A 26,928-nucleotide genomic window follows, 5' to 3' on the forward strand; every position below is an offset into this window, starting at 1 on the left:
TCAACACGGTTTCAGTGAGTGTTTTCCTGCTGAGAGGTTTGTGTCCAGGAGGCCCTCAGCTCCAGGCGGGGCAGCAGGAAGCAGAGACGTTTCTTCAGCCTGAGGGTCCCCATTCCCACCAGCTGAGCCCGGGGACACTGGGGTCTCCAGGGAAGGGTCAGGCCCTGGGTCAGGCACAAGGGACCGCCCCACTGTTTTCTGTGCTGGGCAAATGGTCAAGGGAGTGGGATCCTTTTTCCAAATCCCCAAAACAGGCCTCAGAGGCCCAGAGAAGCGGGTGTGCGGGAAGGTGAAGATGTGAGACCCGTCGAGGGCATTGTAGAACGAGACCTCCCCCAGCTCACAGTCCAGGAACACCCCCACCCTCCCAGGGGGGCTCACATCGGTCAGTGGGGTCTGTGGGTCTGTGAGAGCCCTGTAACCCTTCCTAGGGCACAGCTCCACTGTCCAGAATCCATTCTCGGGGACCATTTTATCGCCATCTTTCCTCCTCACATTCTCCCTGCACACCCCAATACGCCACGGCACCCTGTACCCCACCTCCACCTCCCAGAAGTGTCTCCCTGACGTGAAGCTCTCACAGCCCAGCACACACTCATTCTTGCGAAATCTCTCGGGGTTTTCTGGCAGGTTCTGCCATGTGTCTGCCCACTGCAGGCTCCTCTTGTCCTCAGAAACATGGAGGTTGGGATGCGCCGTGTCTGGATCCAGAAACACATCCGCTGCAGGGGGTCAGAGGGCGTGGGGTCAGCCGTGGTTCCTGGACCTCAGAGCCTCAGCCTTCAAGACCAGGCTCTGGGCAGGAGGCCAAACTTCAGCAAGTGGGGGCCCCGACCTGCCCTGAAGGGGACCATCAGCAAAGCCATGGAACCACAGTGGTCGTGCCCTCACTGAGCAGCCTCCTGCCGTCCCCCCTAGTCCCTTCCTTCAGGACCCCGGTCAACCTGAGCCTGGTCAGGTCCCCCCTCCCTCTCCCTGCAGCCCCTTCCTCCAGCCCCGCCCCTCCTGCCTCTGCCTCCCACAGAGACCTGTGGACCCCAGGACAACACCTGTCCCTGGTCCCTGGGCTCTTGGAAAGTGGGTACACCTTTGAGACCATGACCTCAGGTCACCCCCCAGAACTGTCCCAGTCAACAGTTGGAAGGAAAGAGGGAGCAGGGGCCCTTGGGGGTTGTCCTGGGGACACAGAGGGACCCACTCACCAGGCTGGAAGAGGGCCGTCTTCCACTCTGGAAGGAAGGAGACACAGACAAGGAAAGGTCACTCTTTCTGTCCCCCCCCACCCACTGTCCTCACTGAGCCTCCTCTCTCTCCTCTCCTCAGTCCCCTCCAGCGTCCACTCCCCTCTTCTGCAGCTCTGCGGACCAGGCTGAACCCTCTCCCAGTGCTGGGCTTCCCCCCATCACGCTGGGGCCGTGGGGACAGGACCAGGCTGTGCCGGGTGTGGGCGTGGGTGTCAGCAGGGTGAGGGGACACTGGGTCTGGAAGGTCCTCTCTGAGTGACCAGACAGGAGGGGGTGGTGCAGACACAGAGAATGAGCCTCTGAGCTGGATGGGATGGCTCCTCCCCCAGCAGGAAAGGCTGCACGTGCTTCCCACACAGGAGCCGGGAAACCAGAGAGCCTCAGGCTCACTCACCTGCATAGACCTGAGACTGCTCCCAACCTGCAATGGAGACAGACGGTCACCTGAGCTGTCCTTTCTGAATCAGTTCCATTCTGTCTCTTGAGCCGCCACTGTCTTCCTGTGTGTCCCCCACCCTCCCCACCTCTCCCTCTGCCTGTTCCCTCCTCGGCTCCCCCTCCTCTTTCCATCAGCTGCAGCTCAGGACCCCCAGGCGCCCTGCACGGGCTGTCCCAGGGTCACCGCACAGCTGTCCTGTCCGTGTCTGTGCAGCAGTCACCTCTCATCCCTGCTTTAGCTTCTGAAGTTTCAGTGACCTTCTGTCAACCACGGTTGGGAATAGTGAATAAAAGTTGCAGAAACAAACAATTCACAAGTTTTAAACTGCACATCACTCTGAGCAGTGTGATGAGGTCCCCTGCTGTCTACGACCTGCCGCCTCACAAATCCCCCTCCCCGGAGTCCAGCATGTCTACCCTGGGGCCCCCCCCTCCTCTTAGTCCCTAAGGAGCGTCTCTGTGATATACGGATGATCACAGTGTCACAGCGCTGGTGTTCAGTCACCCGTACTTTACCAGGAATGACCCCAACGTGCAAGAACAGTGATGCTGTGATGCTGCTGTGCCAAGGAGAAGCCTTCCTTTATGTGAAAAGGAAAAGCCTCGTGTATTCAGGGTTTGGTACCATCTCTGGTCAGACACCCCCCCCCCCCCAGCACCTGGACCAAGACCCTGTCATATGAGCTATGACCAGGTTCTCCAGGACCTGGGTGTGTCTGCGCACATGGTGCCCTGTGACACACGTGTGTACCTGTGTGCTGGGATTCATTCCCCTCAATCTGCATTATTTCCTGCCTACTCCGGAAACAATGGACCAACCTAATGGGAAAATTTCAGATACTACTTTTTCAGCAGTGACGGTAAGTCTGTGACAACTGACACGGCCACTCCTGTTTTTAAGACACTTTTCGCTCCTTCTGACTTTCTTTTCCGTGCGCTACAGAGTTTGTGAGCAAACCAGGGAAGCAAGAATTCCCACACTGAGTCACCTCCCCCTCCCCCGCCCACTGTCCTTTCCGGGGTTCCTGGGGTGTCCCTCGCGAGCACCCCCTGGTGAAGGGAGGCCAAAGACCCTTCCCCCTGAGACAGACCACTGCCTGGTGCCCCCATCAGCATCCCCATTTCTTCCCTGGGAGGTTAGCGGGGAGAGAAGTGGATGAGCTATCTGGGCAGAGAGGCAGAGATGTAGGTCCAGGTACTCACGTGGTAGGTATGGGATCCTTGTCCACCCTGCAGGGAACAACGTGAGGGGTCAGTGACTCGTGTAATGCAGGGACCCCAGGACGTGTGAGCTAGGGACCACCACTTACTGAGTTCACCCTGTAGCTTCTCTGGAAATAAAAAAGAAAAGAAACTCCTTTAAAGGCGATTGAATAGAGCACCTGCGAGGTGGGTGCGGGGTGGGGCCGGGAGGTGGCGACCACCTTGCAGCTGGGCCTCACCTTTGGTGCCTCGCTCCCGCTGCTCCTTGGCCTGAGCTGCTGCTTTCTCCTCCTGAGCTTTTTCTTTCTCTGCCTGAGCAGCTTCTTTCTCCAACTGAGCTGCTCCTTTCTCCACCTGAGCTGCTTCTTTCTCCAACTGAGCTGCTTCTTTCTCAGCCTGAGCCTTTTCTTTCTCCTCCTGAGCTGCTCTTTTCTCCGCCTGAGCTGCTTCTTTCTCCCACTGAGCTGCTTCTTTCTCCACCTGGGCTGCTTCTTTCTCCAAATGAGCTGCTGCTTTCTCCGCCTGAGCTACTTCTTTCTCCAACTGAGCTTTTTCTTTCTCCGCCTGAGCTGCTTCTTTCTCCATCTGAGCTGCTTCTTTTTCCGCCTGAGCTGCTTCTTTCTCCAACTGAGCTGCTTCTTTTTCCGCCTGAGCTGCTTCTTTTTCCGCCTGAGCTCCTTCTTTCTCTGCTCGCTCCCTTTCCCTCTCCCTAGACAGGGCTTGGATCTTCTTGTGCTGTCTCCACAGGAGGTACCACAAACCCACCAGGAACACCAACAGAGCTGGCAGGGCCACACTCAGGGTCATCCACAGGGCCACCATCCAGGGCTGCGCATCCTGGAAGAAGGGGCCTGCAAAGAATTGCCCACAGCCGATCACCACCTTGGGTCTCAAAGTATCTGGGGACTGAAAACAATCGTTCTCTCCCCAAAGTGCCCAGAACTTTCACTGGCACATAACACCGTTGTCTTGAAGTAACTGCCTCTCACAAGGGAATATTTTGAATATAAAAGAACGTATACAAAGTCACTGAAATCTCTCCACTGCTCCTCCCTCTGCCACTTATTATCTTCTTCTGAGTCAATTTAATCTGGGGATTAACAACATGAACTTTGGGACTGGAGGACCTAAGTTTTAATTCTGGGTCTTCCACCTGACTAGCTCTGTGACCTTGAACTAATGACTTAACCACCTGTTCCTGGTGTCCTGATGGGTAAGAGATTAAGTTAATGTTTATACAGTGTCTGAGACATAGTGAGTGCCATGCAAGTGTTTGTTAAATTTTAAAAACATTAATATAGTTTTATTTCATTTTCTTTACAGTGAAGACAGCACTGTACACCAGCGGGTCCACAGGTGGTTCCCTCTGCTCCCCCGGGTCTGGGCGGCCTTCCCGCCTCAGCACAGGGGGCAGGTCTGTGTCTGCTCTCACAGGGCAGCGCCCCCTGCACACACGGCCCCTCGGGGGCACTTGCACCGTCTCTGACTCTTAGTTAAAATGGTTAATGATACAGGAAATAACCTTTTATGTGGGTCATTTCACACAAATGCAGGCTGATCTGCCAGACTCCAGAAGCTGGAGTTTGGACCAATGATTAAGTATGTTGAATAACAAATGCTTTATTACCCCTACAGAAGGTGTGAAAATGTATTCCAAATTATACCCAATAATAGCAACAGACATTTGAGAGTGACTGTCTCCCCACAATCCCACCATCAGGGGCCTTGTTTTGTGTTTTGCAGCCAGTCTCAAAGTGAGATTCCACATTGTTTCCACAGTCATTTCCTTTTCTGAACTGATAATTCCTGTTCTTTGCTTCTTTTTCTACTGGGTTGTTTTATAGATTAAGGAGATCACCCTTTCCTAAGATTTGCATGGTACATATTTTTCCCCTCCTCTCACTTCTTTGCTGATCTTGACCCTTTGCCCCCAGTTCCCATCCCCTGGCACCAGGTGTGGCCGCAGGAAGTGCTCAGAAGGTGTCTGTGACATAAACAGCTTCATGGGGAAGGAGCAGCAGGTCCCTGCTCTGTCCCTTCTGCTCCCTGCACAGACCCAGGTCAGCAGCAGACAACCACACCTTCCCCCAGGGGCCACCCAGGAGCCCAGGGCAGTGGGCAGGGCACTCACCTGGGATGGAAACCCTGGCTGACCTCTCCTGGCCCAGCAGGGGGTTTCTGATGACACAGGAGACCCCCTCCCCAGAGCCACCTCCCAGGATCACAGAGGCTGAGGCTGCATAAAGGCCCTGGGGGTCTGCAGCCCCTGTGGCCACCTCAGCAGACAAGCTGTGTCCCCTGGCGTCTCTCCACTGGATCTGGGGCTGCGGGTACCAGCCGGCAGACGTGCACTCCACACGGATCCCTCCAGCCTCGTAGCCCTTCATTTCAATGTGGGGGTCTCAGCCCAGCATTGGCAAGAAAAGTGAGTCTGAATCCTGGGGAGCCCTCTGCACTGGTGGGGGTCTCCACAGCAGGGAGGGGCACACCCACCCTGGATGAGCCCAGCAGGGATTCCCCAGGAGCTGGTCCCAGAGTGTGCTGTGCAGGAGAGACTGACCCACGGTGTGACCCCTGCCTGACCATCGCTGGACCCTCCTGCTGGATCCAGGGGAATCTGGGCTGGAAGTAACATTGTTTCCCCTAAACCCCCTTTAGAGACTGCTGGACCCTCCCCTCCCCCATGGCCCAGACATGCTGGTTCCTGGAACAGCCCCTCACCCCACCCTGGGCAAGCATGGAGGTGGATCCCCCTTATCTGAAGCAGGTCCCACCCCAGTGCCCCTATCCTTCCCGCCTGTCCTGTGTGAGCCTCTGCCCTGCCCTGCCCTGTGTGTGGGGGAAAGATAGGCGCTTGTCTTGCTGCCGCCCAAGCTCTGCATTGCATGTAGGTCCCCTCAGTAAGGTCTTGCCGTAATTAATGCTACTGTTGTCAGCCTCTTTTTGGGTCTCCCAACCAGGGAAGTTGCTGGGATGTGGTTGTGAAAAGGAGACAACTTCTTCAAAGAACAGAGCTGACCCAGGCCCTGGGGCAGTAGAGCTGTTACTGCCTGTTCCTAGCCCTCAGCACCCAAGGGGCGGGGGGAGCAGCCTGTGCGAGACCTGAAAGAGCAGAGTCTCTCGGGGAGGGGTTCCCTAAGGGGAGCTGTGGTCTCCAGGGAGGGACAGAGTCTGCCTGACGAGGCCCTGCAGGGACAAAGCCAGGACCCCCACCTCCCATCACCTGCTGGGCTCCCAATGCACCATCCAAGGCCAAGGCCACATGGAAAGAGTGCAGTGCAGCCCTGACACCCGGACACGAGCACTTTCATGGGGCAGCACCTCAGACAAGGTCACTCTGTCACTGGGACGGGTTAGGACAAGGTCAAGACCACTCAGCAGTCGGGCTGAGCACAGAGGAAGCAGGAACAGTGTGCAGACCACAGCAGTGACCACCCTCCCCTGTCCTGGCTGGGAGTGACCCATGACACCCCTGCACCTTCCTGACAGCACCCAGCCCAGAGCAGAGCCCTGCTTCCACATCCCCCAAGTCCCCTGACAGCCCAGAGGTCACACCCAGTCCTCCCTGACACCCCCTCTCTGAGACACCCCAGTTTCCTCACATGCGCGTCCCCCTCACTGCTCCAGGGATGGACACACCCTGTTCAACTGCACGAGTGTCCCGGGGCCTTTGGGTGGAGGGTGTGGGCACCACAGGTGTTGTCCCTGCAGCTCAGCCCCCTGGACCCACAGCAGCGGGCAACTGGGGGCCCACGGCCACTGTCTGGGACACAATGAACCCAAACACCTGTGTGCCACCCACTGTGGGGAGGTGTCCTCCTCCTTCCCATCCCCGACGTCCATTTCCTGCTGAGACCTGGTGGGCAGCGTGAGGGACTCTTTACTGGATGCAGGAGGAGCCCTTCCTGGGGGACAACCTGGGTCCGTCTCGGGCGTCAGAGAAGCAGGGAGGGAGGTGGGGGGGCAGGTGCTGGTGAGGAGCAGGGAGAGCTCTCAGGTGGGCCTGGAGTCTGTGTCCCTTTCCCCACAGAAATGAGCCAAGAACAAACCTGAGACTCACCTCCAACCTTTAGCTCCACCAGGGCATTTTCAATGACATCTCCATGTTGGAAATAACACAGGTAGGTTCCTCTGTCAGAGGCTCTGAGGTCCTGAATCTGGAGAACAGACTTCCCCACAGTGATGCCCTCTCTTAAAATCGAAGTTCTCCCTCGAAACTCTGCTGCCGGCGTGTCCTCCTGCCCGTGTGCGTACGTGTGCACTACCTGCTTGGAGCTGAATTGCACCCACTTCAACTGCATGGTCTCAGCGCTCATGTTCGGGAACAGGTTGCAGGGCAGCTCAACCACTTCACCCACCATGGCCAGGATGGGCGCACGGGGTCCAACCACAGCAAAATGAGCTGGTCATCAAAAGGGGGGGCTCCGTCAGAGGGAGCTGGGGCCAGAGGACCAGGGGGTGACCCAGTAGGGCGGGTGAGATGAGAGACACCTCGACAGTCCTCACACAGGTGTGTCTGGACGGGCCTTGCAGGGGTGGGGGGCGGGGAGTCCAGGGTTCTGACTGGGCCCCAAGGGAAGGGTTCAGATGCATAAACGCAGAGCAGGTCCTACCTGAGCAGGGGCTGAGCAGCTGGACCACGGCGAGGCAGACAGGGAGGGCAGGCAGACGGAGGACCAGGCGCCTCACCATCGTTCCCTGCTGTGCAGAGAGAGACTCCAGGAGGGGCTGGGTAGCAGTGACGACCTGGGAGAAGGCGGAGAATTTCACATGGAGACGCGGCCTCCCCAGGGCCGGCAGGGGCACAACCAGGATCCCTGCTGACCCGAGAGCCTCCTCTGCAAATGTCTCCTGGGGAGTCTCTTCACCTTGGATCCCAACACGGAAATCACCCAGGAAACAGGGAACGGTAGTGCACATACCGTAACCGTCTCCACCAGGGAGTGCGGGGCTCTCCTGTGCGAACGTGCTCACAATCCCTCCACTCGCCCACACTTCCCTGCCACAGCCAGGTGCCCGCCCCCAGCATCACCCTCTGAGGAAGGCAGGCCCCTCCCCTCTGAGTCCCCGATCTCTCTGCTGCCCCCTGCAGGCCGTGCTCTGCACAGCAGCCAGCTCTTCCTGACCCCTCCCCTCCCTCCTGCTCAGCCCCTCCCAGGGGCCCCCATTCCATCCAGAGCAGAAGCTGAAGTCCTTGGCACCCTATGATTTTTAAATTAACTGTATGTTTTTTAATTAAAACATTTCCAAGTGTAGTATGTATTTTCACATATTTTGAAGAATATGTATCGTTTTTCTATTTCTGATTATAGACAAATTTAAAATGAAAAAATACATAAATAGGTAATACATCAATAATTTATAATAGTGATCACATATGTTGCTTAATATGAATGTAAATACTTCTGGATATGTTCGGTCACATAATGTACCAAGTGCCTTAAAAATGTTTCATCCTTTTACCACACATTCCACATGCAGGAATTACTCTCAAAACACACATAAAAAATGAGGCATTAACACAAAGGTTTATGTTTAAGGCTGTTCAACATAGAGAAATCTACAATAGCAAGATACAGACACAGTTTAAATGCCTACATTGCATTCAATTTTGTTACAAACAAAAAGAAAAACTTTTTAAAAAAACATGATTACTTAGCCAACAACCAACATAATGCTCAGTGGTGAAAAGCTGAAAGCTTTTCTGGTGGGATCAGGAACAGGAAAGCCATGCCCACCGTGGCCACTTCCACTGAGGACGGTACTGGGGGTGTAGCCCCCAGTGAGACTGGACAAAGAAACGAAAGGCATACAAACCAGACAGGAGGAAGTTAGACCTTCACTACATGCAGATCACATGACACAATGTACAGACAAGCCCGAGGACTCCACCAAAAAGATAAACTACTGGAACTACCAAGTGAACTCAATAACGTTGCAGGAAAATCAGAAACTTGTTGCATTTCCAACAGCAACACTGAATAATCAGAAGGAAAAAAGTTATCCATCCTGTGACAGGACATAGCTGAGCAGTAGCTATTCTTAGGTAGGAGCTGACCAGCAGCCGTTTCTAGGCAACAGCCGTTATCAAGGTCGTACCCTAACCCCGCATTTGGCTTCTGTAACTTCGCTTCCCCACGTAGGCAGGAAGCCCGGGGCTATTTAAACCCCGGGAAAACAAAGCTCATTGCTCAGAATTTGGGATGGATTCCCCTCTGAGCCCGAGCGCGTAATAAAGGATCGTGCTCCGCAATCTCACCCGCGTGTGAGGGATTTTCCGCAACATTTTGGTTCCCTGACCGGGAAACACTCACTCGAGCAGGCATTTTGCCTCCGGTGAAGGCGACCACGGGGGGAGGGTGGCGTGGGGGTCGGCGGGGGAGCTCTGCTGCAAGGGAAGGAGCACGTGCCCCGGTTGTTTCAGGCTTCCCTGGCGGAGACTCCCGTGCTGCGTCCCCAACCGCTCTAAGACCCGGGCGGAGGGGGAGAGGCGAACCACGAACTGTTGGAGGCTCCAATTGGAATTGGTAAGTGCCCCTGGGGACCGGACCTAAGACCAGAGAGAGAGGCTGATCACCTTTCAACCAGAAAAATTCAGGAGTCTGGGCCAAGGCTCAAAGCATCGGACTCCTGCTCAGGGGAGGAAAAGTTGTAAACTCTGTGTGACTGAGAGTGTGAGTGTGAATGTATCTGTGACTCCACCAGCCGGCCAGGCTTACAGAGTCTGATGGGCCCTCACCTGCGGTGGGCGTGCAAAAGATCCCCTTTTCCTTTGTTTGTCTGCGCCCATCGGGAGAATTCATCACGGGGGGCGGGTTTCTGCCACAGTACTATATTGCATGTATGTTGGAGATCGGACAGCAAGCCATGTGGGTGCGCCACCATTTTGGGTAAAATGGAGGAGAGCCACGTGAGTGCCCCACTGTGGAGGGTGGAGCGTGGGTGATTGTCATCATCTAGGATGACGGGTCATGTGAGAGCACCTCCATGTTGGAACTGGGCAAGGTGCCAGGCTAAGGGCTCTCTTCAGATTATAGGCTGTGTGCTGCTGCTGTGCGGGCACTGCCTCAGTCTGGTTCTCTGTGTAACTGGTTCTGATGGGGATGGCTCTGGTTCTGAAGGACATGAACTGAGGTTCAAGGGTGACCACCTGACCTATAGGGTGTTTGCAGGGTTTGAACTTCAGAAAACTGCAGAATGTCCCTGCAAATCTAGGGAATTTTAGTGGAAGGTACCTGCAGTGCCAGGGACTTTCGGCTGCCAGAAGCTGAGTTTAAGTACAATCCTTCCCAGAGTGGGAAAGGAACCAGGATTAAAAGAGAATGATGGTTAAATCTGAATGAGTAAAATTATATATAAAGAATGTAAAGTTTTAAGCCTGGGGTAAAGGAAACCTCAACCATGTGTTCTCTGGTTTTGTGGGAAAAGAGCAAATTTCTAACATTGGTGTTGTTTCTGATCAGAAACCCTCTGTACTTGAAAACCTATTTAAGGTCACCTGTAAGACCTAGGAAAAGTCGCCTGTAACTGGTCGGGGAGAGTGCCTTTGCCACTCGGGACCCAGGAAGGGTCATTTGGGGGTGATGAGTGCTTCAGCCAGAGGCAAAGCAGCATGTCTCTGCCAAAAGACTGGGCCTGAAGGAGCATGTCTCTGTGAGGCACTGATGGACGCATTGTTGCAAGAAAATGCCCCTACCTGTGTATTGTTCTGGAACTCTGTGTTTTAAGAAGGAATCACGTGGTGTTAGTTAGTAATAGAAGGTATAAGGCATGGAGATACAACCTTGGTGGATATCAGAAGCTGTATAAAAGAAAGAATAGAGGGTTTGTAAGTGTTGCAAAATGTCTGGAAGTGAAGGTTTTGAGAAGCCTGGTGGATATCAGAAGGAAAAAGATTTTCCTTCATGCTTTGTATTTTTCTCCCTACCTGATCCCTCCAGAATTTGGCATTCCGAAGGAGTGAGTGAAGACATAAGGTTTCTTTGCATAAAACCAGTAAGACCAGTCGTTAATAGTGGTTTTGTTAACCAAGACTTTGACTGGAATATCATGCCTGAAGGAGGCATGTATGGGTTCTGGTCATCACCGGAAAGCCCTGAGGAACTGGGATTGACTTGTGAAGCTAGTGCAAGCCCACAAGAAAAGCCTGGTACTTTGGTTGGTTGTGCAGTTCATGGCAGTCTTTCCAGGGAAGGAACAAAAGTTGCTTTCCTAAAAGATGGCCAAAAAGGAACCTGTGGGCACAATGGAAGCCTCAAGGATCTGAGTGAAACAACTGGTACAGGCAAAGCCAGATGGCGGATGTGCGGCTCTGCTTCTGTGCCCCGAGGGGCAGACTGAGGAGTCAATCTAAAGTTTCCCTGTGTGAGTTCCAGCAAAGCAGACTTAAAGATCATTAGTGATCCAGGCTGCTCTTGGTGTGTTTATGCAAATGAACAGTCAAAATGAAAAGCGGAACTCAAAATGGTCCCTTTTAAAACAGTGAGGGTGATCTTAAGGAGAAAAATTGTGGTTCAATGAAAATCACAGTGCTCAGTATTAAATATCAAAATGATGCAGTTAACTGTCTTAAAAGCATCTTTTGTTTGAAAGTTAAAACTGGTTTTATAATATCATCAAAGATGTACAATTTACAGGTACAGAGGACCTGTCAAATTGCCATTGCTGAATGTCATTGCAGGAAAGAGCTCGTAACTGAATGTCTTCCCAAAAGACAGTCTCACAGGCACAGAGACTGGTTTGGGGACTATTGTGTGAATTAACCTGTGTGTTCCTCCTCCTGTTTTCACAGGACGTATGCCTATGACTTCATTACCTGAGTGGTTGGTTGCAATACAGGCCTCACTTAAGGAGCCCATCTTCATTATTGCCCCCTGGAGCTCAATGGTTTGGCTGAACTACGTGGTTGGGTTGGCGAGCAGTTTGGGCGATCTGTGGGCTTCACTTTAAAATTGATTTTCCCTTTTCTGTCTTGATGGCTTGTACAGGAAGGGTTCAGATATCTGGAAAGAGGGAAATCCTAATATATTCCCCTGAGCCCGAGTGAAGTATAATGGGCCACAAGAGTTTTGGATAGGTGTAGCATGCCTTGTACACCTTCCTCCAGATAAGCCATTCTTCACTTAAGTTCCTGCCTTTGTCATTTAGTGGTTATGATTTAATTGTGCCTTCCAACTCTTTCTAAATCTGTCACCTCCAGAATATGACCAGGATGCCAATGGTCCAGTAATGCCAGCCCTTGGACACCAAGCCTGTGACTTTCTGGTGACAGCCAACTGACCAGGATTCTGTAAGGTCCTTCCCTTTACAGGAAGGACTCCCTCCATGCTGCACGCCCCCTCTTCAGGGCACCCCTGACCCACGGGTAGATAAAACAACATCCATTTCCAGCCGGAAGCAACAGAAGAAGATAAGATCTTCATCCATTGTCCTTTAAAGGAATTTAAAGTGGGTGTATATCTGAAATGAGAGATTGTTGCAGGGTGCAGCCAAGAAGGGGAACCCCAAATGGGCATTTTAAATGGGGTCCAGAACTCAAGGCATCCAGGAGATTTTAAGATGTCGTCACCCCTTCCCCCACAGGTGTGAGTTGGGGGAGGGACACACGGAGCAAGAACATGCAGGGCAGCTTTGCAGCTAATCCATGGCATGGTCATTTGACATACCTATAGCCTTCAGCTGGTCACTTAGATATGCTGAGTAGCTGTGGCCTTGATCTGGTGCAGGGAGATAAAGAAAGACTCCCCCGCCCAAGATGTAACTGGGAGGCAGGTCCCCAAGTTACAGCACCTGCGTGGGAGCTTGGAGAAGATTGGCTCCATAACATGGGGCCACACCTGCCCAGACCCATGATGGCAGCCCGACGGGAGCAGGTTCCGGCCAGTCCAGGATCTGTGGGCCGTCAACAAAGCAGCCATCAGCCTCCACCGGTCATCCCGAATCCATACACACTCCTGAGCCAGCTTCCCCCAACAGCAATGTGGTTTACCTGCTTTGATCTGAAGGATGCCTTCTCCTGCATTCCTGTGGCACCTTCCAGCCAACCCATTTTTGCCTTTGAATGAAAAAGATCCGCACCCAGCGGTCAAGACTCAGTTGACCTGGACTGGACTGCCCCAGGGGTTTAAGAACTCCCCAACCTTATTTGAGGAAGCCCTAGCAGGAGACCTGAAGCCCCTCGCTAAGGGGGGCCAGACCTGACGATTCTGCAGGACATGGGTGACCTGCTCCTGGCGGCCCCTCCCAGGAGCGGTGCCGGCAGGGAACGCACAGGCTGCGGAAGCACCTGGCTGGATTAAGGAAGAACACCAGAAGCACATCCTGAACACACGCCTGCTCTTCACGTCGCGTTGCAGAGGGCACGCACTGTGTGTCTGAAGTGCCCCCCCCCCCCCACAGCCGTCCGCGCAGTCCTCTGTCATGGCCCTTCACGGTGCTCCCTCAGGTTCGCCTGCCCCAGCAGCCTACGAGCTCCCTCGGGGTTCTGGTGCGTCACCCAGCCCAACGCTCAGCCAACAGGCTTGCTGGAAGTGCTCTCGGTGTGATCAGGGGCGCGGACCGAAAATGGAACCTTAGCTAAATTCCGCCAGGAGACTGGACTACCCTGGACAGACTTGCTGCCGCTAGCATGGCCTAGGTTGCAGGAGTCACCCCTTGGATCCACCACAGCCGGGCCAGGACAGCAGCAGATCCCGAGGACCCAAGGACCCGAGGACTAGGCCTGCGACTAGAATACCCACGCTGAGGCTCCGGAGGATGCCAGCCAGTAAAGGAGACACCAAGGAATGGACCATTGTTCCCCAGGGCACCTGACTTTGATTGGCACCTTCGCAGGAGCATTGGGAACTGGACTAGTGACTGTGACCCCTGCAGAATGGAATCCTGCAGAGCGGATCACCCTAGGAATAGTTTCTCTCTGTTTGGTCTCTGCATGTGGGTTTATTGTATGCTGTGGCCCCTGTCTCAGCCCCAGCCTGCAAATGTAATACCCCCGGGCACAGGATTATGGTCAGTGGTAGAGTGTTCTCTTACTGTCACCCAGGGTCAGCTTTCAGCTCCTCCATTGACATGCCATCGGGTTGGGTTCAGGCACAGCAGTCCCTCTGCACCTGGGGAGGGAAGGTACACTGGACTGGAGTGACATGCAGGACTATGAAGTACCAGACCCGGAGGTGTCAGACATACGGGACCTTGCATCCTCCGGACGTTGGTCCAACACCTGGGGCCACAGTGACCCCGTAGGGCAGCTGCCAAACTGCTAGCCCTCCAGCGGTACCAACACCAGTATCAGCAGTTGCAACCCTCCCCAGCACCTCAGCCGTATAGCCACGTATATGCCGATGCTAAAGGGGTAAAACACCTTATGGCATCAAAGGGGGAACTGTGACAGGACGTAGCTGAGCAGCAGCCATTGTTCGGTAGGAGCTGACCAGCAGCTGTTCCCAGACAGCAGCCTTTCCCGGGTAAACAGTTGTCTCAAGGCCAAAACACTGACCTTCGCTTCTGCTTCTGTGTGCTTGCTTTTAGCACTTGTTCCGCCGCCCCTCTGCCCATGTAACAAGCACGTGAAGGAAACTCCAGCTTGAGCTCATTGACTCAGGGTTTGGGAATGTAACCCCTCTGAGCCCGAGTGCGTGAAGGATCATGCTTCACCACCTCCCCCGTGTGTGGGTTATTTTCCGCAACACTGGACGGAAGACCCCAGAGCCCCTCTCCTGGCCCAGCAGGTGTTGTTGACAGAGCACGTCCTGTTCCTCACAGAGCTGTCCCTGATGGTCATGGCCATGGTGACCCTGTAGAGGCCGTCTGTGTCCTCAGTGTGAGCCTCCTCCAGGGCGGGCATGAGCTCACCATAGGGGTCCCCACACTGCTCGGGGCTCTGGGTACCACCCTGTGGAGAGGCACTCCAGCTGGACACCACCATCCTTGTAGCCCTTCATACCAGTGAGGGGCTTGGACCCCAGGCCTGTGACAGACAAACTTGTCTAAAATGTCTATTCCTAATGCATGTGACAGTCAAGAACCCTTAGAGATCTCTGAGCAGCAGCAGGGGCTACTCCGTGGGGCTCCACCGTCTCCCCTGCTCATGGCCCCACTGAGCTCACTGTGCTTCTCAGGACTTGATCCGCTCACTCAGCCTCATGCGGGGGAGGCCACCCTGCCAGGTTACACGGGACCCTCGACAAACACCTGCTGGTCTGTGGGGGCCTGAAGTGCAGAGAGAAACTATCCCCAAGGGTCACACTGTGAAAAAGTCACCAAAGAGAAACAAGGGACCTGCCACCCTCAGGCACATGATGGCCTCATCTCAGGACGGGGCTGGTTGGGAATGACAGTGGTGGATGGCGCTGTCCTGGGCTGTGACACCGTGAAGGAGCAGGGCCACCCTCCCCTGCTCACAAAGGTCGTTCGTCCTCGGCACTGTCTCCACTGGACACTGCAGGTAGCTCACGAGCAAGGGCCCCACCAGCAGTGACTCCACTCCTGGGACCCTGTCCCCATGTCGTTCCCTTCACCTGGCTTGTTCCCTCACGTCTGTCCCTGCGAGAACGACCCCAGGTGTTCCCAGCCTGGAGGGTCTCAGCTCTTCCAAATACAGCAGGAAGGGCCACTGGGATCCCGACACTGCAGCTCTGCCAGCAGTCAGAGTCAGCAACTCAGACTCGTCCCTGGGTCACCCCCAAAACAACAACAAACAAACAAGAAATGGCAGCCTGCAGACACCTTAAACAAAGTCTGGCGAGAGCCGTGCTGGATTCTGACCCAGAGAATTGTGAGATAACAGATTTGTGTTGTATTAGGTCATGAAATTTATACTATTACAGCAAAATAGAAAGTTAACCCAATAAGGATTGGGTAACACGTGCCAAGGAGGTAAACTGTGACCCTGGTGAGTTATCCATGGGGTTAGATCCAGAAAGAGCTCTGTCAAAGGGTGACAATTATTGACACATTTATTTACACATGTGACATGACACCCACATGTGGGCGGAGGGGACACAAGGTGAACACTCACAGTGATGATGAGGAGGAGGAGGAAGAGCGGCCTTTCCCCAGGACCCACAGGTGACAGGGACCTCAGGAACCTCAGTGGGTGGTCAGCAGTGGGCATCCCTGTCCTGGACGTGGGTCCCACCGTGTGATGGAACTTCCACTGACGTCCGTCTGCCCCCTCCCCCCCACCGTCCTGCTCACAGAGGACCTTCAGGTGGGAGGTGGGAGGGTGAGTCTGCTCTGTGCCCACGGGTCACAGGCTGGTTCAGAAAGTGGCCGCTGGTCCCTTCTCAGCCTGTGTGATGGGGTCACTGTGAGTTCATCCCCTGGACCATGTCGTCCTGGAGAGCCCGTCAGTGAAGGGTGGGCCATGGCTCTGACAGTTGACCTTGGAGGATCCAAGTGGGCGTGGCCTTCATAGTCACCTGCAGTGACCTTTACCCTTGGTGCCCTGGGAGGGACCCTCAGGGCTGCCCATGGCCCTGCCCAACAGGACAATCAGCTGCAAAGGTGCAGACGAGAGAGAGGGGGAGGGGCAGGGGATGGACATCATTCAGCGCTAAAATCTGAGTGAATTATGTACCTCAGTGAACTTGGCCCTGCCTCAGTTTCCACACTTTCTAAATGAGGCTGCCTCACCGGGTTTGTGGGGATGAGGTATATTCACCTGAAGCAGGTAGCACAGCACTAGTACATGGGAAGTTACCTATAAATCTCAGCTCTGGTTGTTCGAAGCCCCTGACTCACCTTTGGAAAGTTAACCCACTGTCTGCACCCTGGTCTCCTTGTCTCTCATGTGGAAAAACTGAGTGAATGTTAGTGAAGTCCGTCACTCAGTGTGTTTAGTGTTTTCCTGCTGAGAGGTTTGCTGTCCAGGAGGCCCTCAGCTCCAGGCGGGGCAGCAGGAAGCAGAGACGTTTCTTCAGCCTGAGGGTCCCCATTCCCACCTGCTGAGCCTGGGGTCACCGGGGTCTCCAGGGAAGGGTCAGGCCCTGGGTCAGGCAGAAGGGTTGTCCTCACTGTTTTTTGTGCTGGGCAAATGGTCAAGAGAGTGGGCTCCTTTTTGAAGATCCTGAAAACAGGCCTCAGAGGCCCAGAGAAGCGGGTGTGCGGGAAGGTGAAGATGTGAGACCCGTCGAGGGCATTGTAGAACGAGACCTTGCCCAGCTCATAGTCCAGGAAAACCCCCACCCTCTCAGGGGGGCTCACGTTGGTCAGTGGGGTCTCTGGGTCTGTGAGAGCGCTGTAACCCTTCCCAGGCCACAGCTCCACTGTCCAGAATCCATTCTTGGGGGCCATTTTAACATCCCCTTTTCTGATCACATTCTCCCTGCACACCCCAACACGCCAATTTTTTCTTGACCTCGCGATCACCTCCCAGAAGTGTCTCCCTGACGTGAAGCTCTCACAGCCCAGCACACACTCATTCCCGCAAAATCTCTCAGGGTTTTCTGGCAGGTTCTGCCGTGCGGCTGCCAACTCCAGGCTCCTCTTGTCCTCAGAAACACGGAGGGCAGTGTGCGCCGTGTCTGGATCCAGAAACACATCCGCTGCAGGGGGTCAGAGGGCGTGGGGTCAGAGGGCCTGGACCTCAGAGCCTCAGCCTTCCAGGCCTGGGTCTGGGCAGGAGGCCAAGCCCATAGTTTGGGATCCCCAGCCCACCCTGGACGTGACCCTCAGCCATGCCAGGGAAACTGCAGGGGTCTTGTGATTGGTGAGAGAGGGGAGGGTGTGGAGGGCTGGGATCTACCATTTTACTGTTTCTGCCCCAAAATGTGCCCACCTGTATTGTACGGTCACAAAGATTAAATGTCAGCCCTGGCCCTGCTCCCTGAGCTGGGTGACATCCTTCCCTGCACAGTCTCTCTTTCCCTACACACAATCTACACAGTATCTCGAGTTCAATATGATATCTGTGAAGTGGGGGTAAAACACTGATCTCTGGGGAGGAAGAGGACAAATGGGTGGTAGACTGAGCCCCAGGCTGGGCACAGAGGAAGTGCCTGGTGTGACAACAGACACCGTGTCCCTCCTGTACTCGGGGCCAGGCTGGGCTCCATGTGCTCTGGGGTCCACTCCCCACCTGTCCCACCCCCTCTGGTCCAGGACTCAGTCCTCCATGGACAGCACCGCTGGCCCCTGGGCTCTGGTTACTGTGGGGTTGGCCAAGGGGAGGATCGGGCTGGACACGGAAAGGAGGGAGGAGAAGGGGCACAGTGCTGACCCCCACTTCCCCCGGGGAGATGCTCCACCCCAGCACCTCCCCCAGGAGTCCCCCCCCCTGAGCCCCAGCTGCCTCACTGTCCTCAGCCAGCACACCAAAGCCTCCAGGTGACGGTCATCCATGTTCCTTAAACACGGCCATGAGCACTTTTGTCACTAACAGCCAGAGTGACAGGAGCATCGAGGTCAACGCCACACTGGAGACCGTGTGGATGATAAAGGGTCACCTGTCACAGGACCACCGGGACGTGTGGCTGGTGCTGCCGCATTCTCTGTCCCTGTTCCTGTCAGTCATCAGTGCCCGAGTCACAGTGTGAGAAAGTGCTGTGAGGGGTGTGTTGTCAGGGGATGATCTGTGCGGGTTGTGGGGTCCTCTGTCCTCTCTGACCCTGCACCCCTGGGAGTGAGTCACCCTACAACACAGTCTGTTACAGTCTGAGGAGTTGCCTGCATCGTTTTTAGGTCTCATGACACCTCCTCCTCACTGTGGTCATTACCGTCAGACAAACACCCCCTTCAAACAGGCGTCTGTTTCCTGTGGGTGCTCTGACAACACACGGTCACCACCTCACTCGGTCCTTGTCCCAGCCCTCACAGAGCAGCAGTGACTGTGGAACACGGCAGAACTCGGGGACACACGGGGGCAGGAGGGGAGGAGCTTGGTTAGGTCCCCCCTCCCCCTCCCTGCAGCCCCTCCCTCCAGCCCCGCCCCTCCTGCCTCTGCCTCCCACAGAGACCTGTGGACCCCAGGACAGCTGCTGTCCCTGGTCCCTGGGCTCTGGGCAGCAGGTGGGCACACCTTTGAGACCACGACCTGAGGTCACCCCCTCAGGCAAGAGTGGGAGAGGAAAGAGGGAGCAGGGGCCCTCAGGGGTTGTCCTGGGGACACAGAGGGACCCACTCACCAGGCTGGAAGAGGGCCGTCTTCCACTCTGGAAGGAAGGAGACACAGACAAGGGAAGGTCACTCTTTCTGTCCCCCCCCACCCACTGTCCTCACTGAGCCTCTTCTCTCTCCTCTCCTCAGTCCCCTCCAGCGTCCACTCCCCTCATCTGCAGCTCTGCGGGCCAGGCTGAACCCTCTCCCAGTGCTGGGCTTCCCTCTGTCATGCTGGGGCCGTGGGGACATGACCAGGCTGTGCCGGGTGTGGGCTGTGGGTGTCAGCAGGGTGAGGGGACACTGGGTCTGGAAGGTCCTCTCTGAGTGACCAGACAGGAGGGGAGGGTGCAGACACAGAGAATGAGCCTCTGAGATGGATGGGATGGCCCCTCCCTCAGCAGGAAAGGCTGCACGTGCTCCCCACACAGGAGCCGGGAAACCAGAGAGCCTCAGGCTCACTCACCTGCATAGACCTGAGACTGCTCCTCACCTGCAATGGAGACAGACAGTCACCTGAACTGTCATTTCTGAGTCAGTTCCTTTCTCTCCCTTGTGCCCCCTGTCACCTTCCTGTGTGCCCCCCACCCTCCCCACCTCCCCCTCTGCCTGGTCCCTCCCCGGCGCCCCCTCCTCTTTCCATCAGCTGCAGCTCAGGACCCCCAGGCACCCTGCACGGGCTGTCCCAGGGTCACCCCACAGCTGTCCTGTCCCTGTCTGTGCAGCAGTCACCTCTCATCCCTGCTTTAGCTTCTGAAGTTTCAGTGACCTTCTGACAACCACGGTTGGGGACAGTGAATAAAAGTTGCAGAAACAAACAATTTATAAGTTTTAAATTGCACATCAGTGTGAGCAGCGTGATGAGGTCCCCTGCTGTCTGCTCCGACCTGCCTGCCCCCGAGTCCAGCATGTCCACCCTGGGGGTCCTTCCCCCCCTTAGTCACTAAGGAGCGTCTCTGTGTCAGACGGGTGATCACAGTGTCACAGCGCTGGTATTCTGTCATCCATATTTTACTTAATCACGACTCCAACGTGCAAGGACAGTGATGCTGTGATGCTGCTGTGCCAACAAGAAACCTTCCTTTACATGAGAGGGAAAAGCGTCGTGTATTCAGGCTTTGGTACCATCTGTGGTCAGACAGCCCCTGGGGGACCTGGACTGTGACCCTGTCATATAAGCGATGACCAGGTTCTCCAGGACCTGGGTGTGTCTGCACACACGCTGCCGTGTGTACACACGTGTGTACCCGTGTGCTGGGATTCATTCCCCTCAATCTGCATTATTTCCTGCCTACTCCGGAAACAGTGGACCAACCTAATGGGAAAATTTCAGATACTACTCTTTCAGCAGTGACGGTAAGTCTGTGACAACTGACACGGCCACTCCTGTTTTTAAGACACTTTTCGCTCCTTCTGCCTTTCTTTTCGGCGGGCTACAGAGTTTGTGAACCAAGCAGGGCGGGAAGGACTCACACACTGAGTCACCTCCCCCTCCCCCACCCACTGTCCTTTGTGGGGTTCCCGGGGTGTCCTGCGCGCGCGCCCCCTAGTGGAGGGAGGCCAAAGACCCTTCCCCCTGAGACAGACCACTGCCTGGTCCCCCATCAGCGTCCTCATTTCTTCCCCAGGGAGTTTAGAGGGGAGGGAAGGGGCTGAGCTATCTGAGCAGAGAGGCAGAGATGCGGGTCCGGGTACTCACGTGGTAGGTACGGGATCCTTGTCCACCCTGCAGGGAACAATGTGAGGGGTCAGTGACTCCTGTAACGCAGGGACCCCAGGACGTGTGGGCCGGGGATCGCCACTTACTGAGTTCTCCCTGCAGCTTCTCTGGAAATAAGCAGAAAAAGAAACTCCTTTAAAGCGGATCGAATAGAGGACCCGTGTGGTGGGTGCGGGGTGGGGCCGGGAGGTGGTGACCACCTTGCAGAGGGGCCTCACCTTTGGCGCCTCGCTCCCGCCGCTCCTCGGCCTGAGCTGCTTCTTTCTCCAACTGAGCTGCTTCTTTCTCCGCCTGAGCTGCTGCTTTCTCCTCTCGCTCCCTCTCCTTCTCCTGGGACAGGGCCTGGATCTTCTTCTGCTGTCGCCACAGGAAGTAGCACGCCCCCACCAGCAGCCCCAGCAGAGCCGGCAGGGTCACGCCCAGGGCCACCACCCAGGGCTGCGCGTTCCGGAAGAAGGGGCCTGCGAAGGGTGAGCCTCAGCTGAAGGCCACCTTGGGTCTCAGAGTATCTGGGGACTGAAAACGATCGTTCTCCCCCCAAAGTGCCCAGAACTTTCACTGGCACATAACACCGTTGTCTTGCAGTAACTGCCTCTCACAAGGGAATATTTTGAATATAAAAGAACATATACAAAGTCACTGAAATCTTTCCACTGCTCCTCCCTCTGCCACTTATTATCTCCTGAGTCACTTTAATCTGGGGATTAAGGATGTGAACTTTGGAGCAGGAGGGCCGGGGCTCCAATTCTGGGTCTTCCAGGTGACTAGCTCTGTGACTAATGACTTAACCACCTGTTCCTGGTGTCTTCATTGGTAAGAGATTAATTTAATGCTTATAAACTGCCTGACAAATAGTTGAGTGCCTTGCAAGTGTTTGTTAAATTTTAAAAACATAGATATAGTTTTATTTTATCTTCTTTAAGGTGAAAACAGCACTCCACACCAGCGGGTCCACAGGTGGTTCCCTCTGCTCCCCCGGGTCTGGGCGACCTTCCCGCCTCAGCACAGGGAGCAGGTCTGTGTCTGCTCTTACAGGGCAGCGCCCCCTGCACACACGGCCCCTCGGGGGCACTTGCACCGTCTCTGACTCTTTGTTACAATGATTAATGTACAGGAGATAACCTTTTACATGGGTTATTACACGCAAACCTGATCTGTCAGATAGAATCCCAGAAGTGGTATCTGGATCAATAAATAATTATGTTGGGTAAAAAATGTTCTATTGCCCTATAGAAATTGTGAAAGTTTATGCCAATATACACCAAATAATAGCCACAAACCCCTAAGAGTGACCGTCTCCTCACCACCTGGCCATCACAACATGTTGTCCACCACCTGGTTTTTGTCTTGTTGCCAGTCTCCCAGCTTAAACACGATTCTTGTCAGTGAAATTGGACATACTTTGCAGTCATTTCCTTTTCTGTGAACTGATAATTCCTGTTCTTTGCTCATTTTTCTACTGCACTGTTTTGTGTTTTAAGATTAGCCCTTTTCCTAAAATTTAACTTGTACATATTTTTCCCCTTTTCTCATATCTTTGCTGACCTTGACCCTTTGTCCCCAGTTCCCATCCCCTGGCACCGTGTGTGGCTGCAGGAAGTGCTCAGAAGGTGTCTGTGACATGAACAGCTTCATGGGGAAGGAGCAGCAGGTCCCTGCTCTGTCCCTTCTGTCCCCTGCACAGACCCAGGTCAGCAGCAGACAACCACACCTTCCCCCAGGGGCACCCAGGAGCCCAGGGCAGTGGGCAGGGCACTCACCTGCAATGGAAACCATGGATGATGACCTCTCCTGGCCCAGCAGGGGGTTTCTGATGACACAGGAGACCCCCTCCCCAGAGCTGTCCTCCAGGATCACAGAGGCTGAGGCTGCATAAAGGCCCTGGGGGTCTGCAGCCTCTGTGGCCACCTCAGCAGACAAGCTGTGTCCCCTGGCGTCTCTCCACTGGATCTGGGGCTGCGGGTACCAGCCGGCAGACGTGCACTCCACACGGATCCCTCCAGCCTCGTAGCCCTTCATTTCAACGTGGGGGTCAGAGCCCAGCGCTGGGGAGGGACAGTGAGCCTGAATCCTGGGGAGCCCTCTGCACTGGTGGGGGTCCCCACAGCAGGGAGGGGCTCACGCACCCTGGATGAGCCCAGCAGGGATTCCCCAGGAGCTGGTCCCAGAGTGTGCTGTGCAGGAGAGACTGACCCACAGTGTGACCACTGCCTGACCATCGCTGGACCCTCGTGCCGGATCCAGGGGGATCTGGGTCAGAACAGACATTGTTTCCCCTGAATCCCCTTAGAGACTGCTGGACCCTCCCCCTCCCCCATGGCCCAGACATGCTGGTTCCTGGAACAGCCCCTCACCCCACCCTGGACAAGCATGGAAGTGGTTCCCCCTTATCTGAAACAGGTCCCACCCCAGTGCCCCCATCCATCCCCCCTGTCCTGTGTGAGCCTCTGCCCTGCCGTGTGTGTGGGAAGGATCTGCACCTCGTCTTGCTGCCGCCCCAGCTGTGCTCTGTGTGCTTGTCCCCGTGGGAAACTCTGATGTAATTAATGCTGCAGGTGTCAGCCTCATTTGGGGCCCCTCCACCATGGGAAGTTTCTGTCACGTGACTGTGGAGAGGGGAACACTTCTCCACAGAGGAGCGCTGACCCAGGCAGGAACTGTGGGGTATTTCCTACTGACACTGAATCCCTAAACACAAGGGCAGCAGGGAGGGAGCCCCTTACAGACCTGGAAGAACAGAGTCCTGTGGGGAGGACTCTCTTCAAAGGACCTGTGATCTACAGGGAGGGACAGTGTCTGGCTCAGGAGGCCCTGCAGGGACAAACACGGGACCCCCCACAGCCCATCCCCTGCCGGGCTCCCCAGGGACCCACCAGGCAGAAGCCCAGGGCGGGGCTGTGTCCTGAGAAGGTGAAGTGCAGCCCTGACACCCGGACACGAGCACTTTCACGGGACAGCACCTCAGACAAGGTCACTCTGTCACTGGGACGGGGCAAGACAAAGTCAAGACCACTCAGCAGTTAGTCTGAGCACAGAGGAAGCAGGAACAGTGTGCAGACCTCAGCAGTGACCACCCTCCCCTGTCCTGGCTGGGAGTGACCCATGACACCCTGCACCTTCCTGACAGCATCCAGCCCAGAGCAGAGCCCTGCTTCCACATCCCCCAAGTCCCCTGACATCCCAGGGGTCACACCGAGTCCCCCCTGACACCCCCTCTCCGAGACACCCCGGTTAACTCACATGTGTGTCCCCCCTCACTGCTCTAGGGATGGACACACCCTGTTCAACTGCACGAGTGTTCTGGGGCCTTTGGTTGGAGGGTGTGGGCACCACAGGTGTTGTCCCTGCAGCTCAGCCCCCTGGACCCACAGCAGCGGGCACCTGGGGGCCCACGGCCACTGGCTGGAACACACTGAACCCAAACACCTGTGTGCCACCCACTGTGGGGGGGTGTCCTCCTCCTTCCCGTCCCCGACCTCCACTTCCCTGCTGAGGCCTGGAGGGCGGCGTGAGGGACTCTTTACTGGATGCAGGAGGAGCCCTTCCTGGGGGACGACCTGGGTCTGTCACAGGCCTCAGAAGAGCAGGGAGGGAGGTGGGGGGGCCCTGGGAGACCCTTGGTGGTGAGGAGCCCTCAGTGCTCCCTGGTGAGCATGGACCCTCTGCCCTTGACTCCAGGGAAATGACCTCAGATCAAACCTGAGGCTCACCTGCAACCTTCAGCTGCACCTCTGCATTTTCAAAGAAGTCTCCATCTTGGAAATAACACAGGTAGGTTCCTCTGTCAGAGATGCTGACATTGCGAATCCAGAGAGCAGCCTTCCCCACAGTGATGTCCTCTCTTAAAATCCAAGTTCTCCCTCGAAACTCTGCTGCCGGCGTGTCCTCCTGCCCGTGTGCGTACGTGTGCACGACCTGCCTGGGGCTGGATCGCTCCCACCTCAGCTCCATGGTCTCAGCGCTCATCTCCGGGGACAGGTGACAGGGCAGCTCAGCGTCTTCACGCACCATGGCCAGGATGGGCTTGGGGGGTCCAACCACAGCAAACTGAGCTGGTCATCAGAAGGGGGGGCTCTGTCAGAGGGAGCTGGGGCCCGAGGGCCAGGGGGCGACCCAAGAGGGAGGGCGAGGAGAGAGACACCTAGACAGGAACTCAGTCCTCACACAGGTGTGTCTGGACGGTCCTGCAGGGGTGGGGGGCGGGGAGTCCAGGGTCCTGACTGGGCCCCAAGGTAAAGGTTCAGATGCACAAACGCAGAGCAGGTCCTACCTGAGCAGGGGCTGAGCAGCTGGACCACGGCGAGGCAGACAGGGAGGGCCGGCAGACGGGGGACCAGGCGCCTCACCATTGTTCCCTGCTGGGCAGAGAGAGACTCCAGGAGGGGCTGGGTAGCAGTGACGACCTGGAAGAAGGCAGAGAATTCCACTGGAGACTCGGCCTCCTTGGGGCTGACCCTGGGTGCAACTGGGATCCCTACTGACAGGAGAGCCTCCTCTGGAAATATCCTCTGGAGAGTCTCTTCACCTTGGATCCCAACATGGAAATCACCCAGGAAACATGGCACAGTAATGCAAGCACCTTCACCCTCACCAGCAGAGAGTCCTTGGGTCTCCTTTCAGAAAGGTGCTCAGAATCCCTACACTCGCCCACACTTCCCTGCCCCCGACAGCTGCCCACCCCCAGCATCACCCTCTGAGGAAGACAGGCCCCACTGCTCTGAGTCCCTGTTCCCACTGCTGCCCCCTGCAGGCCATGCCCCGCACAGCAGCCAGGATGTCCTGACCCCTCCCCTCCCTGCTGCTCAGCCCCTCCCAGGGGCCCCCATTCCATCCAGAGCAGAAGCTGAGTCCTTCGCACCCTGTGCTTTCACAATTACCTGAATGTTTTAAATTAAAAGTTTTCACAGTGTGGGATGTATTTCCACTTATTTCTGGAGATATTTATTGTTTTTTAATCCTGATCATATACAAGTTTAAAATAACCCAAATAATATTAATAGTAATAACAATAATAAAATAAAAATTTATGTTATAACAGAAATCATATACTTTGCTTCACATGAATGTAAATATTACTGAATGTGATATATATATACACACACACACACACACACACAGTCACACACACTGGCTTAAGAATGTTTTCATTTGCAAGAATTAATCTCAAAGAAGACAAATCAGGCATTATGACAAAGGCTTATATTTAAGTGTGTTCATCATAGTAAAATATGCAATAGCAAAGTGTAGATACAATTTAAATACTCAAACTGCAACTAATTTTGTTACAAATACATACAAAACTCTTCCTTATAAAAACATGATTCCTAAACCAACAACCCACACAATCTCAGTGGTGCAAAGCTGAAGGCTGTTCCTGTGGACCAGGAAGGAGAAACAGGTGCCCACAGTGACCACTGTCATTCAGTACAGTGTGGGAGTCCTGGCCACACTGATTGGACAAGACAGAGAAATAAATATCATACAAATCAGAGAGGAAAAAGTAAAATTCTCACCATTTTCAGATGACATGATATAAAATAGAGAAAAGCCTGAAGACTCCACCGCTCCCCCCCCAAAAAGAACCTATTAGAACTACTATGAATTGAGTAACATTCAGGATATAAAAGCAGAAACCTGCTGCATTTCTACACAGCAACATTGAATATTCAGAATCAGATATTCTTTAAATCCCATTTTCAATATCACCCAAAAGGACAAAGTCCCTAGGGCTAAATGTAAGTAAAGAGTGATGTACCTGCACAGTGACGACTGTAGGACAATGAGGACAGAAACTGAGGAAACACAAATGAGTGGGGACATGCAGTGTGCTGGTGTTGGGAAGGGTTCACATTGTCCCAATGTCCGCACTGCCTAAGGCAACACACAGACTCAGTGCAATCCCTACTACAGTACCAACCACCTACTTCTCAGAAGCACAGCAACTAACCCTAAAATGTATGTGGAAACACAAAAACTCTGAACAGCCAGAGAAACCCTGAGACAGAACAAAGTCGGTGGTGTCACGCTCCCTGACAAGACAGGACGTCACACGTCTGCACTGAAGACACAGCAGGACCTGGCAGGACAGCAGTCACCAAAGTCAAAGGGACAGACCAGAGAGCCAGCAACGAGTCTTGGCTTCTGTGGGCAATAAGTCTGAGGTGAAGAGAATCTCTCCAAAATGCTGTTGACAGACCTGGACGGATACGTGCAAAAGGGTGTGACTGCATC

At 54.8% G+C, this 26,928-nt stretch overlaps 2 protein-coding genes across 2 annotated transcripts; both read right to left on the minus strand.

The window, feature by feature from the left end:
- On the minus strand, nt 1–25,105 carry LOC114489474 (butyrophilin subfamily 3 member A3-like). Its single transcript, XM_028503444.2, has 10 exons — nt 24,968–25,105; nt 24,408–24,749; nt 22,458–22,742; nt 20,956–21,158; nt 20,784–20,802; nt 20,677–20,703; nt 19,444–19,470; nt 19,007–19,033; nt 17,253–17,428; nt 1–546 (listed from the first exon to the last, which is right to left on the minus strand). The coding sequence occupies exons 1-10, from the start codon at nt 25,044–25,046 to the stop codon at nt 1–3; spliced, it is 1,731 nt and encodes a 576-aa protein (XP_028359245.2). The 5' UTR covers nt 25,047–25,105.
- LOC114489430 (butyrophilin subfamily 3 member A2-like) lies at nt 2,882–7,758 on the minus strand. Its single transcript, XM_036015737.1, has 6 exons — nt 7,499–7,758; nt 6,946–7,287; nt 5,475–5,486; nt 5,017–5,286; nt 3,580–3,736; nt 2,882–2,912 (listed from the first exon to the last, which is right to left on the minus strand). The coding sequence occupies exons 1-6, from the start codon at nt 7,575–7,577 to the stop codon at nt 2,882–2,884; spliced, it is 891 nt and encodes a 296-aa protein (XP_035871630.1). The 5' UTR covers nt 7,578–7,758.
- Nucleotides 25,106–26,928: the final 1,823 nt, after the last annotated feature.

Source organism: Phyllostomus discolor, chromosome 14 (genome assembly GCF_004126475.2).
Source record: "Phyllostomus discolor isolate MPI-MPIP mPhyDis1 chromosome 14, mPhyDis1.pri.v3, whole genome shotgun sequence".
Classification (NCBI taxonomy): Eukaryota; Metazoa; Chordata; class Mammalia; order Chiroptera; family Phyllostomidae; genus Phyllostomus; species Phyllostomus discolor.